Below are 15,000 nucleotides of genomic sequence, written 5' to 3'. Positions count from 1 at the left end.
TTATTTTTCCCACAGTTTGGATATCGACTGGCTTCCTTAGTGACAGAGCTCCTTATCCGTGCACTCACCATGGATATGAACAGCTTAGAAGCTCTGAAGCTGAAGTGTAAGGACAGCAGCAAGGATGAACACACACGTTTGGAGCAGCAAATGTCAGCAGGCTTTATGGACCTTGCCGAAGTGTTCATCAAACATGAGAATGTAGCCCGAGAGTGTATTCTCACTGCATTTAGTCTCCACCCCACACCAGACCGTCTAGTCATGCTCAGCAGCTTAGCAACAGAGCCACCGCCAACCCCAGCTGAAGACCTGTGTTCATCTGGACAGCCTGTGACTCCTGTTCCAGAGGTCACACAAGAAGGAGGAACAACACAAGGATCTCCTGCCTTGTGCCTCCCACCTACTCCTTCCAGCACCATCACTGTTGACACAAGGGACACACCACATAGCTTAGGTGACATGCCAATGACACAGTCCAGTACTCCCTGCCCTGACCCACCCTCCTTCCAAAAGTCACTAAGAGCCCATCCCGACCCAGATCATATGTATGATACTACGTCATTTACAGAAATTCAGTCCAGTGAAAGTATCTCTGTCCAAAATACTCTTAATGGTGTTGATGGACATAATTGTGTAAGTTTTAATGAACTTGAAGTGAATAGTGCCAGTGAAGTACAAGTTACTACCCGAGAGATAAGGGACCATATGTCATCCGTAAGTGACAGATGTTCTTTTACTCCCCATGAGTCTGAAGATCCTCCACAGGATAGGCAGTGTGTGACGCACATAACGATAGACACTGGACAGTCCCTTGAAAATAATGTCTTTATTCCAAATTCTCAAGAGTCACAAATTGTTATAAGCGAAAGTGATGCTCAAATAAAAGAGATTTCTTTGTTACAAACCAAAGATGTAGTTGAAGGTGAGGAAATCGGTGACAATGACGGTGCTCTTGGTGACAGTAGAACCAAGGAAGATGTAGATTCCATGGATAAATTTTACAGGAGTACAGAAAATTTCATTGAACAGTTGAGTCAAGAAACTCCTAAAAAACATACCCAAGATTCAAATACAGCAAGCGGCTCACCAAAGGGTTTTTTCAACCATTATGATGTTCTAACTCAGGCTGCCCAGCTTCTTGATGCTGATCAGCTGGGACTGTCAAAGGAACTGTGTGATGATTTGGCAGTGGTTTTAAGTAGCCCCAGGTGGCAGGTCCTGTCGTGGATGCTCCCTTGGCGTGAACTTTCTGTTATTTGCCAGGGATACTTGAATGATTCTGATAGTGCGAAGAATATGACCAAAGAATTAAAGTATCTTAATATTGATTATAGTCAGTTTCGGAACATGCCTTCTGCTGAAATAAATGAGTACACAGGTATAGAAAAAGGATATGAACATTTTATGGAATATGAATCAGAGAGTGAATATTCAGATATAGGTAATCGTCCTGTACATGGCAGAGCAGGCCATTCATCGACAGCAGACTCTGATACAACTGACTTTGAAAAGAGTAGTAAGAGAGGGCGAAGGAGACCCAAGAAAATAGTGAACAGGTTGTCTGATTCTGACTCAGATTATGATTTGACTGATAGGATGAAGGACACTCCACGTTATGTGCTATCTCTGTCAGAGTCAGAGGAGTCTGATTTTGATAAGGGAAAGACAAGAATATTGAAGATGGATCCAGACATGGGCACTGTTATTGAAGGCAAGAGAGTGACTGCTGTCAGTAATCAAGACAGGAGTAAGAGGATTCGTATAGATGCAGACACTGGAAAAGTGAAGAGAGACAGGAATCTGTTAAATACTCTACGTCTCTTTCGGCATCAGAAATGTGGAGGTGAAATGTCAGAGGAGGCAAAGTTTGAAGGAGCACCAAGTTCTCCTAATCGATTTGCTCCTCGTTTAAGTTCACTTAACCTCAATCCAAGTGTAGTGCTCACTGAACGTGATAAGTCCATAGTGGACCAGCAGCTGCAAAGGTCTGCAACAACAGTTGTGGCAGGCAGGAGTCAAGGACCATTGCATACAACTCCATCTAGTCAGCCAAAAGGCACCTGGAGATATGCAGGATCTTTGGTGGCTCCTGCCAATCCTACAACTACACCACGTTCATCAGTGCCAGTCTCTCTTCCCCGCTCTACTTCTGTTCAATGTTACCTTCGCACCAAAGATGGGAAAGTACGAGTAGCCCCACTTCAGAGAGCCTTGCTTAGTAGTCCTCGTCAGCCAAACCCAGGAGGAAATGGCAATTATCTGAGAATGATGAATAAACCACCATCATCTGGGTATGAAGATTCATATGCCAAGTTCTTACTTCAACAGAATCCAGCACTGAGGGGCAAGGGTTCGAGTGTAACTATTACCAGAAAAAACATGTCACTTGATGCTAGTCTTGATTATCTCAAGAAACAAGGTACAACTGTTACCTATAAGTCACAAAAAGGGAGTACATTATCTCTTGCAAATGCTCAGAAAAATGTATTGAATAGAATAATGTCTCCAGAAAATGCCATATCTGCCATGAGTGGACAATTTAATAATGACAGCTTACCAGTGCGTGCAATAGCTATGCCGGTGAGCAATAATCCTCCAAATCTTCCACCTTCAGACAAAAATAACCCAACAAACTTGAGTCGGGTCTTGCCTAAGGGTACAACTGTGGTCAGAAAACCCAAATCTGATGGTGCAGGACCAAGTGGGCTTAACAATGGTGGGCCTAGCAGTGCAGGTCCACGTGCTGTAGTCACACGCCCTGGAACATTCTCAACGGTTGTTCCCAGACCCTCGGTAACTGTAATGGGTAGCACTAGTCGTGCTGGTAATTCAGTGATGGCTGTGCGAACTAATGCATCTACCATCCGCACAACATATTCACGTGGAGTAGTTGGAACCAACACCATGGGATTACAAGAAACAACAAATAACAGTCCAGCACCAACTGTAATAGCTAGTTCTCCTTCAGGAACAGTAACAACAGCCACAGGTGGGCCAGCAGTAACTACATCTTCAATGCCGGCCCCTTTAGTCTCAGCCACGGTGGTAGGGAGTGTCCCCAACTCCAGTACCAGCAGTCTTAGTTCCCCCTTGGGGACACTAGGTGGGAGTAATGGCCAGCAGCAGCAACAGCTGCAGCAACCCTGGGATACTGCTCTGAGTGAATCCGCTTGTGTTAGTGATGCACCATTGACCAGCTTGGTCAGTGGTGTTGACAGCACAGCCACAGTCACTCAGATCATCTGCAGCACTCGGGGGGCCACCACCTGCACCACCACCGTGGCTAGCCCTCCGGGGGACGTACCTGCAGCTAGCATGTTAGAAACATTACTAAGGGACCGTCCTGTTCCACCCAGCCCTCTGCATGCGCCATCCACCACAGCCACCACCACCATTACCTCTGCTTTACCCCACACTCTGACGTCAGTTGTGGGTAGTAGTGGGGTTCCTATGACTCTGTCAGGTGAGGGACAAGTAACTACAGCAGTCATGGGTGCATTAGCCAATACTGGTAATAGCGGGAGTGTAGTTATTGCCAGTGGATCTGGTAGTAATAGTGGTGTTATCGTGGCTAGTGGTGTAGTTGGTGGATCCACAAGCAGTGTAGTGGTAGGTGGTGGTGGTGTGGTGAGTGGTAGTGGTGTTGTAGGAGGAAGTAGCAGTGTTGGTGAAGGAAGTGGTGGAGCTGTGCAACAGGTGTTAGTTCCAGGTCAGCTTGTACAGGTGCACACAAGTGATGGATCTACAGGACTAGGAATAGTGCATTCAGCATCCCTTGATTTGAGACTCCCAGCAGGAACAAGAGTGATAAAATCAAGCAGTGGCCCTATAAGAACTACAACAAGTCCTCAGCAGCAGGTTACAGGAGTACTTAATCAAACTGGAGGAAGACAAGTAAATGTATTGCACAATGTAAAAATATTACAGAATGTTCAGAACAGACAGATAGTTAGAACTGTAGTGGTACCCCACACAGTTGCACTTCAGGGTTTGGGCACTCATCCTGCAGCACATCTGAAGCCACTGGTAGCTCTAAGCCAGGGAACAAACACATCTACTGGTAGTGTAGAGGCTACTGTCGTGCAACCCCAAGGTGTACCTGTTAGAGCAAAGATCCCTCCTTCCACAATTGTTCAAAAAATGTTGGGCCGCAGCAGTCTTGTCATTCGTACTCTAAGGCCACAGACTACCACACAGCCTTCTGGAGAAAGTTCATCATTTGAAGAAGGGTTAGGAGCCAAATTGCAGCAGCAACAACAACAACCGGAATCAGATAAGAATGCTGGAAGTTCAACCACAGGCATAACTGTTGCTCGTATACCTCAAGATGAAGGCCTTGGTGAGAGGTTGAGTCATTACTTGAAAACAGCCCTAGTAAGTTCTACCAGTACTCAGAGTGTGGGCACACAAACATTGACCACAGCAGTTAAACCATCTGCTGGTCAGTTAGTGAATCAAGTGGCTTTAAATCACCTTAGGGGTGGTGCAGCAGCAGCTACTCTCTCTCTGCCAGGAGGGGTCCAAGGCATCAGTGGCCAAACTAGCAGCAACATCCCCACAAGCACAGCACCCCAGCAGCAGGCTAGCCTGTCTTCTCTGCCACTTACACCAACAAATGCTGTCAGTTCAGAGACTTTAGAACAACTAAGAGAATTTGAATCTGTGTTTGAGAAAGTATCCAATAAGTCGGGCAAAGATGCTAGTGATGGGGAAGCAAGTACAGAGAACTACTCTAATGCTACCATGTCTTCTGAAGAATCAATGATTGCAGCTCAGCTTTTGAGCATGGCAAATGACACTCCTGCTGTGACGACCTCCTCAAATTATGTATATTCAGTGCCCACCACTGTTTATGGTGCTGGAGGAACTAGCCTAACAGAAGGAACATACATAACAATCCCAAGTACCACACAGGCAGGAACCCTGATATTAGTTAATCATGGTGGTGGGGGAACAGGCCTTGTCACAGTAGCAGGCACAGGGGTTCAGGGTCAACAACCTCCCACTGCCCCATCGCCCACATTGTCCTCTACTTCTTCCCACTCTTCTATAGCATCATCACCATCTTCCACTTCTAGCAAAAGTAAGAAGCAACCTCCAAAACAAAAGGTAGTCCCTCCAGCCACCCCTCCAGTTGTGGCAAAGCCCAAGACACCACCTCCGCCAAAGACATCCACACCGAAGCAGCCAACTGTAGCAAAGACACAGGTTGAAGAGAACGAAGAAACAAGAGCTCGCATTCATGCCATTCTTGAGCGCTATAAGCAAGAGCTTGTAATAACACCACAACAGCCAGCTCCTCGTAATAGAAAAAATTGCCCACCTCCAAAGAGTGATGGGAAGTCTTCAAGTAAGAAGAAGAGTCAAGTGAAGAAAGTAGAAGGCACTTCAGTGAGTAGCCCAGCAGTGTCTGAAGGTTCTGTTGTTGGCTGTCCATCTCCAAGCCCATCACCAGGGCCAGCTAATGATAGCTCAGTTGGACTTCCAGGAAATTCTTCAGGGGTTCCAACAGTTCAGTATACTACACAGGTAGTGTCAGGTCAGGGCTTAACTAGCCAAGGCCCAGGTACCACAGGGAGTTCTATCATCTCTGAAGACAAGATAAAAGTGGAGAGTGGGCAAGAAGTAGTTGCAGCTACCACTCCTCAGTTGCTGCAAGGTGTTGTAGTATCAAATGTGAAAGTGGAAGGTGGAGCAACAAGCCTGACCCAAGGATTAGGTGGCAGGGTTGTACAACTTATTCGTCATCGTGGAAAAGTCACTGCCATTACAACCCGTCAGCCTTTGAACAAAGTGAAAGGTACAGGACAGTCTGGTCCTCCCCCTAATGTTACCATTCAAGGACGCTTTAATATGAATGACCTGATGGAAAGTCACATAGCCACTTTATTGACAGGTGGATCCTCTCCAATAACACAAAGTCCAACAGTTGTAAACAAAATAGTTCAGCAGCAACAGGCAGGTGGGCCCCAAGCAGTCCAACAAGTGGTGGTCCAGACATCTGGAGGGCAGCAGGTTTTACAGCAGGTAGCTGTTCAGCAGCTTACTTCAACCCCTCCAAAACAAAAATGCAGTGTTGTGCAACAGCTCGGAGTAACCAATAGTGAAGAATTACTTGGTTTAACATCAGCACGATCGATACATGTAACTCTTCCAACTATGCCCCCTTCTACCATTGTAAGCACACCAGCAGCTACTACTGCATCCCAGATAACAAACTCTGCTTCAGTTACCAATACCCCACCTATTACAATTGCCCACACAATAACCAGTAATCCTGTGAACAGCAATACACAGACAGTTGCTGCAGTATCCACACCCAGTGGTACATCGGGTACAGGTCCATCTCCATTGTCAGTAGTTCCAGCATCGCCTCTGACTCCTCAGGCCATCACTGTCACATCCCCACCCACACCACAGCCTGTTGCAGCTTCACCTCACACACCGTCTCCTGCTGCTGAACTGCCTCCCACCCCATCATCATTTCAAATGGGAGAGGAAAGTAATAGCAGTGAACACAGTGGAGGAGATGGGTTAGGTGGACCATTGCCTCCATTTTTCACATTAACTAAGTCATTCATGGTGCAGCACCAACCTCAACAAGGACAACAGCAAACACAACAGAATCAGCAGAAAAATTCCCAGCAAGAGCAGCAAAGGGTCCAAGAGAAGGATTTCTCTCCAGGAAATGCCTTGCACCAGTCCAATTCCCAGGCACCCACCACTACACAAGCCTCTTCTTCACCGACAACTGGTTCAGTACCTTTAAACAAGCTTCCTCAGCGTGCACAGCTTCAGCAGTCACAACTGCCTCGGAAATCCACGTCCGTAATCCGATCTGGAGGTACTGGAGCGAGAACAATGGTGGTGGTGAGTGGTGTTAGCAGTGATAGGTCAGGTGCTCGAGGTGCAGTGACATCTCCACTAATAGTCAGCGGTGGTGGGGGAGACAGTGGATCAGCCATGTCTCCCATGTCCGGTCCCTCAAGCTTGGAGACATCCCCTGCAACTACACACTCACGGATACGTCTAGCATCCCGACCACAAGACATGAGAAGCAGTTCAATTGACTCCTTGAAAAGTGATCTCAGTAAGTAAATGTGATTAACTTGCTGCAGTTTATCCTCATTACTATTTATATGATTTGAACTTTTTTTTTTTTTTATAACCCTCTTGGAGATTTAATTTTATTTTGTAATGCATGTCTTCTGTGAAGAGATCCCTTTTTTGGTGTGTCTGACTCTGTAAACCATTATTTTAATTGGTGTCTGTACTAGTCGGGGCTGGATTCACTAACCTTCATGCAAACACGAGAGTATTCCAATTTTCCCAAAGATCTCAAATGCCTCAACTAACATATTAGAAATCTTACAGTTTGTGTTTGGATGGCAAAACAAATTTTTTCTGTTGCATGCTGAGTGGGAGTTATCTGTAGATGGATTTTATTTTATATATTTTTTGTACGAAATAAAATCCAGGTTAAGCACTGGTTTTCACATTCCTTACAAACCATAGAAAAATGGTATCAGTTACTTTATGCATCCCTTGCAATGAAATATTGTAATTGCAAGTAACAAAATTGACCTGATAAATTCATTATATAGTTTATAGCTGTGGATATGGCTTGTGGTATTACCTTGGCATATTCTGTTGAGTAATGAGAGCTATGTTTTCTAAGATTATTTGATGTTTATGACATGTAGAGGAGAGCTTTCAAATAAAATAAGATTAACAGAAAAGGAAGACAGGGTATTCATATATGTTGGTCCAAAGAATAACATTTAAAAAAAATCAGTAAATAAAAACTACCCTTCAAATAACCAAAAGGAATCAGAATGATGATGATAATAGGAAATGCATGGTTGATTTTGTTTGTGACTTCATTGCCTTATTAGTAACTGATTACTATACATTGTACTGAATGTATTGCCATCCATTTACATTCAAAGGTAATTATGGTGAAACTACTTACAACTATAATATTGCAAACTCTTTAGTGAATGTTACCCATGGCTTGTGGTGGTGTTTACTTTGTGAATTCTGAGGCTTACTGGGAGAGGTGATATATCAAATTATTTTATTGTTAGGTGATGTTACGTCTCCACTTTGACGAAAACACTCATTCTATTAATATATGAAGTACATGTGCCTGTAATGTGTTCAATATCTGCATGCTAGTTTTGTTTAACAGCATGTCTGTTTTCATACAGAAATATGGGAATTTTTTGCACAAAATTTATGTGTTTAAGGTAGTTATATCATCATTTATTAAGGAATTACCCCAGAGATTTTGTAGCAGTTAATTATTTGAATTTGTAACTGGAATTGAATGCCATATTGTAATGCACGTAGATGTGACTTCTATGCTGTTTTTTAGTTATTCATTTTTATTTTTCTCAGAATTTATTTTTATGAATGTACCTGTGTTACTAAAATGTATTTATTTATTTAGATGTAAGATACAGATTATCAGTCGTACGTTTCTCACTGGTAAATAACTTGTGTTGAATTGGTAGGATTTGATATTTATAATTCTTTCTCATGTAAAGAAAGTGAATTAATATGATTTTTTTTTAAATAAAGTAAAATTAATCACAAGGATTTTGTCTTTTTTTAGTAACAGACATTTAATATATGATAAGTTGAAGAATACAAAAATATGAAATATATATTAAGGAATGAATGAAAAGGAGCATGTAATTGATAATAAGTAATTTATAAATTCTCCAGTAAGAATACAGTTGTAACAAGAGTGAGATTTTAAAAATATAGTCTTGGTTTCTTGTGTACAAAGATTTGTTAAATTTAGAATATGAAGCAGAACGTTTAACCTGATATTCCTACTAAACATGGATTGCTTCCTTTGCAGTCCAGAGCAATGCAGAATTTCTAATGTTTACCTCAAAGGCAGACTAATTTTAAAGCAAACTCACTGGCAATTGAACACATACTTGCTGTACAAAATAAATTTTTTGAGTTTAACAAACGGATATACGGACATAACTTTAACCTCTTATGAATTCAACAACTGTACAAGGAATTGAAAGCAGCTTTGTGGAAAGTGTTGAAAGAATCCTTTAAGATTGTCCAAGGAACAGGGAATGAGGACATTTAAGGTGATGGAAGTTCTTTTGCAAAATTATTAGTTCATTGTGGTAATTACAACTCTTTTACAGGTGTGGAGGAGGTACAGATTCCTCCTAGTCCAGCAACACTTACTAAGCAGCTACAGAGTGCTTACATGACAGAGGCAGCTCTCTCTCCTTCTGTCTCTCAATCCCAACACTCGGGTTCTTCTTACTCCTCTCCAGGCAACACTCACGACTTGCCATTCACTGAAGCCCAACCCACCTCCGATGATAGCTTTCACCCCACTCTGACCCAGCCTGGATATTCGTCAGCTCCTTCTGCTCCTAATCTGTCTGTGACGGGAGTGTCGTTGGAGAGTGATGCTGGTCTGGGGGCACTAGCATCTCCATCTGGTGATGTTTATCTGCATCAGTCGGGAGCTGGATTAGGATTAGAAGGGTTAGAAGCGGGATCATTGCCACTTGTAGCTGGTATGGAGGGTCGGACTAATTCACCGGCTCTTAGTGATTTAGTGTCTGCTGGTCCACTACTTGCATGGTCCCCGAGATCAGCAGATTCTATGATGGCGCAATCTCCCTCTCTCAATGATGCTCTGACTGCTAACATTCCCCTTGATGTTAATCATAGTGAAGATTCTCTGTGCGATTCGTCTACTGGTTTTCCTGGACTATTTTCTATGGAAGGAGATGGTGTTAGTGTTTCCTCTAGTACAAGTGAAGACTTGTCAAGTGCTACCCCAGCTAGTGGTGTGAATACACAACAGCAGCCACAGATTCAGTTACAGCAACAGACACCACATCAACAGGTTTTGCAAGAGCAGGATGAAGTAACAATCGATCTTCATCCAAGGGAGAGTGAGCAGGATCACACCATTAGCTCAACACGGTCACCAACACAACTAGAATTACCTGTAGCTAATATGACAGGTGTATCAGCTCACACCAGTCAGGCTAGTGGTGGAGATCCAGCTAATCAAGACACACAGGAGGCCCCTTGGAGGTTTGACAACACAGTTGGAGCACAGAACAAACCAGCCACAAATCAGCCTTCAGTGCCTACAAATGGTCAGCACAAGGTTGTGAAAAAAGAAAAGTCAGAAGATGATGCTGGCCCTTCAGAGTTTCCTCAAGAGAGAATAAAACAAACACAACAGATCTCCCATTCTAAAGCACGGGAGAAAAAGGGGAAGCAGCCACAGGTGAAGGAAGAAATAGACGATATTAAGATTGTTGCTGAAGTTGCAATGCATAAGAAGGAAAAGAAGTCTGGGTCACAGAGTAAGTCAGATGGGACTGTGGAACTAGTCAATAAGAATTCAGCTCATCAGGAAGGAAATAATAGGAAGAGGAGTCAGAGATTAGCTACAACTCCAGAAAGGAGAAAGAGCAGTTTTCAAAATGAAGTTGATGGAAGGAGTGATGAAGTTCCAACAAAGAATGGGCATGATGAAGATTCTAGTGCAATGGATATAAAGTCAGAGGATAGCAGCACAGGAAGAAGCAAACGAAGAATATCTCAAAGAAATGCAGCTGCATCTCCCAACTCTGTGGTACAAAATCCAGCTTGTAGGAGCCGTGTGAAATCGATGAAATCTGAAGGTGAATTGAAGGAAGATGATGATTTGACTGGAACAAATGTAGAGTGCAAATCAGAGTTTAAAGAAGGTTGTGATGAAGCTTTGATGAGGACAACAAGAGGTGCAAAAAGAAGAAGTGAAGGAGATATTCTTAGTGATTTGAAGCGTGGGCGTGGGACACGCTCTGGGCGGCGCAGTGATGGAGATGTTCTCAAAATAGAAGATGATATGTTGAATCATTTGGATGAAGACTGTGGCTTAGCACGGGGAGTTAGAGGGCGACATGTCAGTGGTACATCAGATACAAGTAGTAATTACAGCACTGAGCGTGCTGTCACCCCAGGGTCACACGATTCGCCAAACACAGGTAGTGGAAGAAGACGGAGACGTCTAAGTCAGGAGAGCAGTGCTAGCAGTCGTGATGGGAGCCCTCCCACTGTGCACTCCCATGACTTTTCTCCGGGTGGAGTGAACACCAGACGCTCCTCGTCCCGTGACCATGCAAAAAAGAAAAAATGCTCTTGTTGTGTTGGGGGGGAACAGAAAAAAGTAGGCTCTGGGAGTGGAAGACGTTCATCTACCAGAGCCACCAGAGGTTCAAGCAGTGGCAACATGCAGTAAGAACAGGAAACTTTTATCATAGTTAATGATCTGTGGTGATTGTGACAGAAAGCATTTCCCTCTTAGAATTGTAAAAAAATAAGTATGATTTGCAATCACAAACAGTTACATAGTGACATTTTTCTGATGGACGTAATCCATGACTAGCAATAGCACTGCAGTAGAAGGCACCTGCTATAATTCTGAAAGTGGCACTGTTTGGTACAGCATATGTCACTCCTAGTGGCTCTCCAGTCCAAGAGGAGACCTCAGCATAAAGGTGGCTGTCACTCGCCACAGTTGAGGTTGCCACTGCGCCATGCGGCTGATGGTGTTTCTTGACAGTCTTCACCTCTTTCCACATTGTAAGCATTAAGTGTTATAGTTTTAATGTTCGTTTTAATATTTCAAAATATTTTTATACTCTGGAAGACTAGCTCATGTATATGAGCTGTTACAGCACAATTTTTTTTTTTCTTTATTTATTTATTCTTTTTTTTAATTCTTATTTTTGTTTTGTTTCATGGGATGTTAGTGCCATACATTTCCATTTCAAATTGATTGGACTGCATACCACTGGAAACTTTATCTTAGTGGTCATCGATGGCTTGGCCTAAAAAAGAGTAAACTAGAGAAAAAAAAATGTATATTAGGTCAAGACAACATGGTCACAATGATCATTTGTACCTGAATGCTTTTAAACTGGTGTTAGCCCGTCTGTTTAGGCAACCCCAAATGCGGTGCGGTCATACCTTCCCCCCACCATGGAGTGTAGTTTCATCCTACCCTCTTTCCTGTGTAGTGTATAGAGCTGAGTGACTCATCAGTTTTAGCACTCCATTGTATGGGTCACACCCATTGATACGCTTTTGGTGGACATAGTCTATTTCTTGAAGCTTGTCCTGCGCAAACGTGTAAATATTTTGTCGTTAGTGAATTTGCATTTCCCTTTTCTTTCATCATTTTGGAGTCCCTTGTTAGAAGTTGTAAAGAAATGTTTGTAAAGATAGACAAATGGTGTTTTTAAAACTTCTACCTTACATAGGTTAGTATAAATTCACCTATAGATCAAAGAAGTCAAAGTTAAAGTCATTCAGTGATTCCTCACAGTGATTGTCATTAATTGAAATTATAATTTACATTTTAAGGATAGAGGAACCAGAGTGCTGTCCAGTAAAATACTCCTGTATAATGATTACTTATTGTTTCTACATGAGGGAAAAATGTGTCATGTTTTTAAGAAAGCTCTCCATTAAATCTCCAATATTCTCGTAATGATGATACATTCCCGACCCAAAGAATCATTTCTTTTATTTATTTATGATCATGATTTTTTATTTATTATTTTTCGTAGGCAATCCACATGTCGATTCTTTAAGTACTGTGGATCTATTAGATGTGTTCATCATAGGTGTGGGTCTGTCAGCTTATAAAAGACTTGAAATATGAGTACCACTATGCTACACATAAACTAAGGTTGTGCATTTGGATTGTTGTATGTTAAGTAAAATCATATTTTATTTAACTTTTTTTTGTTTTCTTTTTTTTTGTTTTTGTTTTAAGACTGGTGCTTCATGAAAATGCCAGTGATAAACCAAGAATGGTGCAGACCATAAACTACAATGGCCAGTATCATGCTAGGGATATGTATGTGCATCAGTGTTGTGTACTTGGAAAATGCATGCCAGCTGTAATGAAGTTAAATGACCCCCCAAAAAAAACATAAAAAATAAAAACACAAAAAAATAACAAAAAATAAAAATAAAAAAATGCAAAAAACAAAATAAACAGAAACAGAAAAAAAAATACTTCTCAGATGCAGTGACATTTCACAACTATGTTCAGACACTTGAGCTGCATAAAAACTTCTTGTAGCATAGGCCATTTGGGTTCAAAGTGCCCAAGGTTAAAAGATGAAGAAGGCAGACCCACTCCTTCTATACTTACAAGTAGCTTATCTCACTGTAGTATGTTTGTATTCCCAGTCATGGGAAGAATTGCTTGGCCATCGTTCTCTTGGATAATGGTGGAATTTTAATTGTTCTTGCTCTATAAGGAATGTAGAAATGGTTATGCAAATTGTATTTTATGGTTAAAATGAGCAATTGGTCCTTTACAATCATCCATACTGAAGAATACATTCACTTAATATTTGTTAAGTTTGCGTAACAGGTGTAAAGATGTATCAGTCACTGAGAAACTTAATCTAAATGGTACATTTGAAATATATATTTTATTAATAAATAAATTTTTTTAACACAATTTGAGTTAACAACTGGGAGGCATGTAAATACATTGTCAGAATCCAGTATTTTGTATGTGTTCCTATTGAAAATTTTGATAGTGTACAATCATTATGTTTCTAGTTGACTGCAATAGACAAAGAGCTAAACAGTCAAGCAAACTCCATGTCCATACCATACAAGTAGTATTTTATTTATATGTATATAAAGTGTGAAGTTCCTTATTTCCTCCCTAATCTGTGTACTTATTGTAATCCCCCCACAATTTTTATATTTTTTTCTCAAACTTTATTTCCTTTGTGAAGTGGCTATTAGTATTAATTTGCTCCTTGTATGTATTTACTTTTATTGACTTCCTAAATTAACTAAAGCTTCCTGTGAACATGTGGAGATTTTTGTTTATATAATTTTAAAAATTATTTATATTGTACATAGCTTGCTATATCTCCTCTTGTACACTGTTCTCCTACCCCATCTAGGAGGAGGCTGATCAATGCGTCCTCCATTTCCTAGTTAAATGTAAGTTTTTTCTTAATAAAAATGTTAATACCACTCTGTTTGTAAATGGTATTGTGTACAAAATGTTCATTCTTTTTGTATTTGTGTAATGTATGTACAAAACGCATAAATCCTTTCATTTTTGCAGTAGGTGTGGTTTTATTTTTCCTTTTTAAGTTAAACCCAAATTTCAAGTTTTGTTCTGTTGGAAATTCCAGTTGTAGAATTGAGATTTCTGAATTAGTGTACTCTTTTATAACAAAGTAAGTAAGGAAATAACAAACAAGCAAAAAGACCATAATCAAATGCAGCATGCAAAATGGATTCTATTAGTAATTTTATGTGGAACTAAACAAGTTGAAAAAAGTTCAATCTGAAATCTAGTAGAAAAAGTATTGATAAGGAACATGCAAAATACTCCATCATATGCTATTTATAGTAATATCAAATTTATTATATGACCCTTTGTTTATGCCATCAGGTATTTCCAATGACCCCCCCCCCCCAAAAAAAAAAAAAAAAAAAAAAAAAAAACTAAACTGGTAAATTCCTACATTGTAATTGGAACAGACAGCTCCTAATGTATAATATACACCCCACTTTGTAAATTTCAGGATATCCAGTCTAGGCAAAATTAGGTATTTAACACAAGGCAGACCCAGACAATGCAAATGAATGAAAACAAAAAATACTAGAAACTAACAAAAGTGAGAACACAAATATATAAAAGCTCTTTGCAAGGAAAAGTAAGATCCATATTTCACACAAAAAAAATATATCTGGTAAAAAGAAAAACATCAGTTTAGCAGAAAAGGCTGCTTGGATTTCTTAGACTTTAATCATCAGTTTCAAGAGTAAAAGTACCTGCATTATCTTTAAACTCTCATAGATTAGGAGGGTAAAATACAGTGCCTTCATCCAATTTTTTTTATTGATTTTATACCGTAAGAATTTTCTCATGATGCACATACTACTGCGTAGGCCTAAAACATG

The 15,000-nt window shown here is 40.9% G+C and overlaps 1 protein-coding gene across 2 annotated transcripts in view; it reads left to right on the top strand.

Annotated features, from left to right (window-relative positions):
- Positions 1 to 14,157, top strand: part of LOC125047707 (mucin-17-like) — a 33,036-nt gene extending 18,879 nt beyond the window's left edge. For both annotated transcript variants that reach the window (XM_047646089.1, XM_047646088.1), the window contains exons 8-9: positions 16 to 7,090; positions 9,177 to 14,157. In XM_047646089.1, the coding sequence (XP_047502045.1) occupies positions 16 to 7,090; positions 9,177 to 11,287 (9,186 nt within the window). In that variant the 3' untranslated portion in view covers positions 11,288 to 14,157. The remainder of the gene's footprint in view (positions 1 to 15; positions 7,091 to 9,176) is intronic.
- Positions 14,158 to 15,000: the final 843 nt, after the last annotated feature.

Source organism: Penaeus chinensis, chromosome 41 (assembly GCF_019202785.1).
Source record: "Penaeus chinensis breed Huanghai No. 1 chromosome 41, ASM1920278v2, whole genome shotgun sequence".
Classification (NCBI taxonomy): domain Eukaryota; kingdom Metazoa; phylum Arthropoda; class Malacostraca; order Decapoda; family Penaeidae; genus Penaeus; species Penaeus chinensis.
Note: the sequence above shows the minus strand (reverse complement) of the source record. Positions and strands in the feature narration are given on the sequence as shown.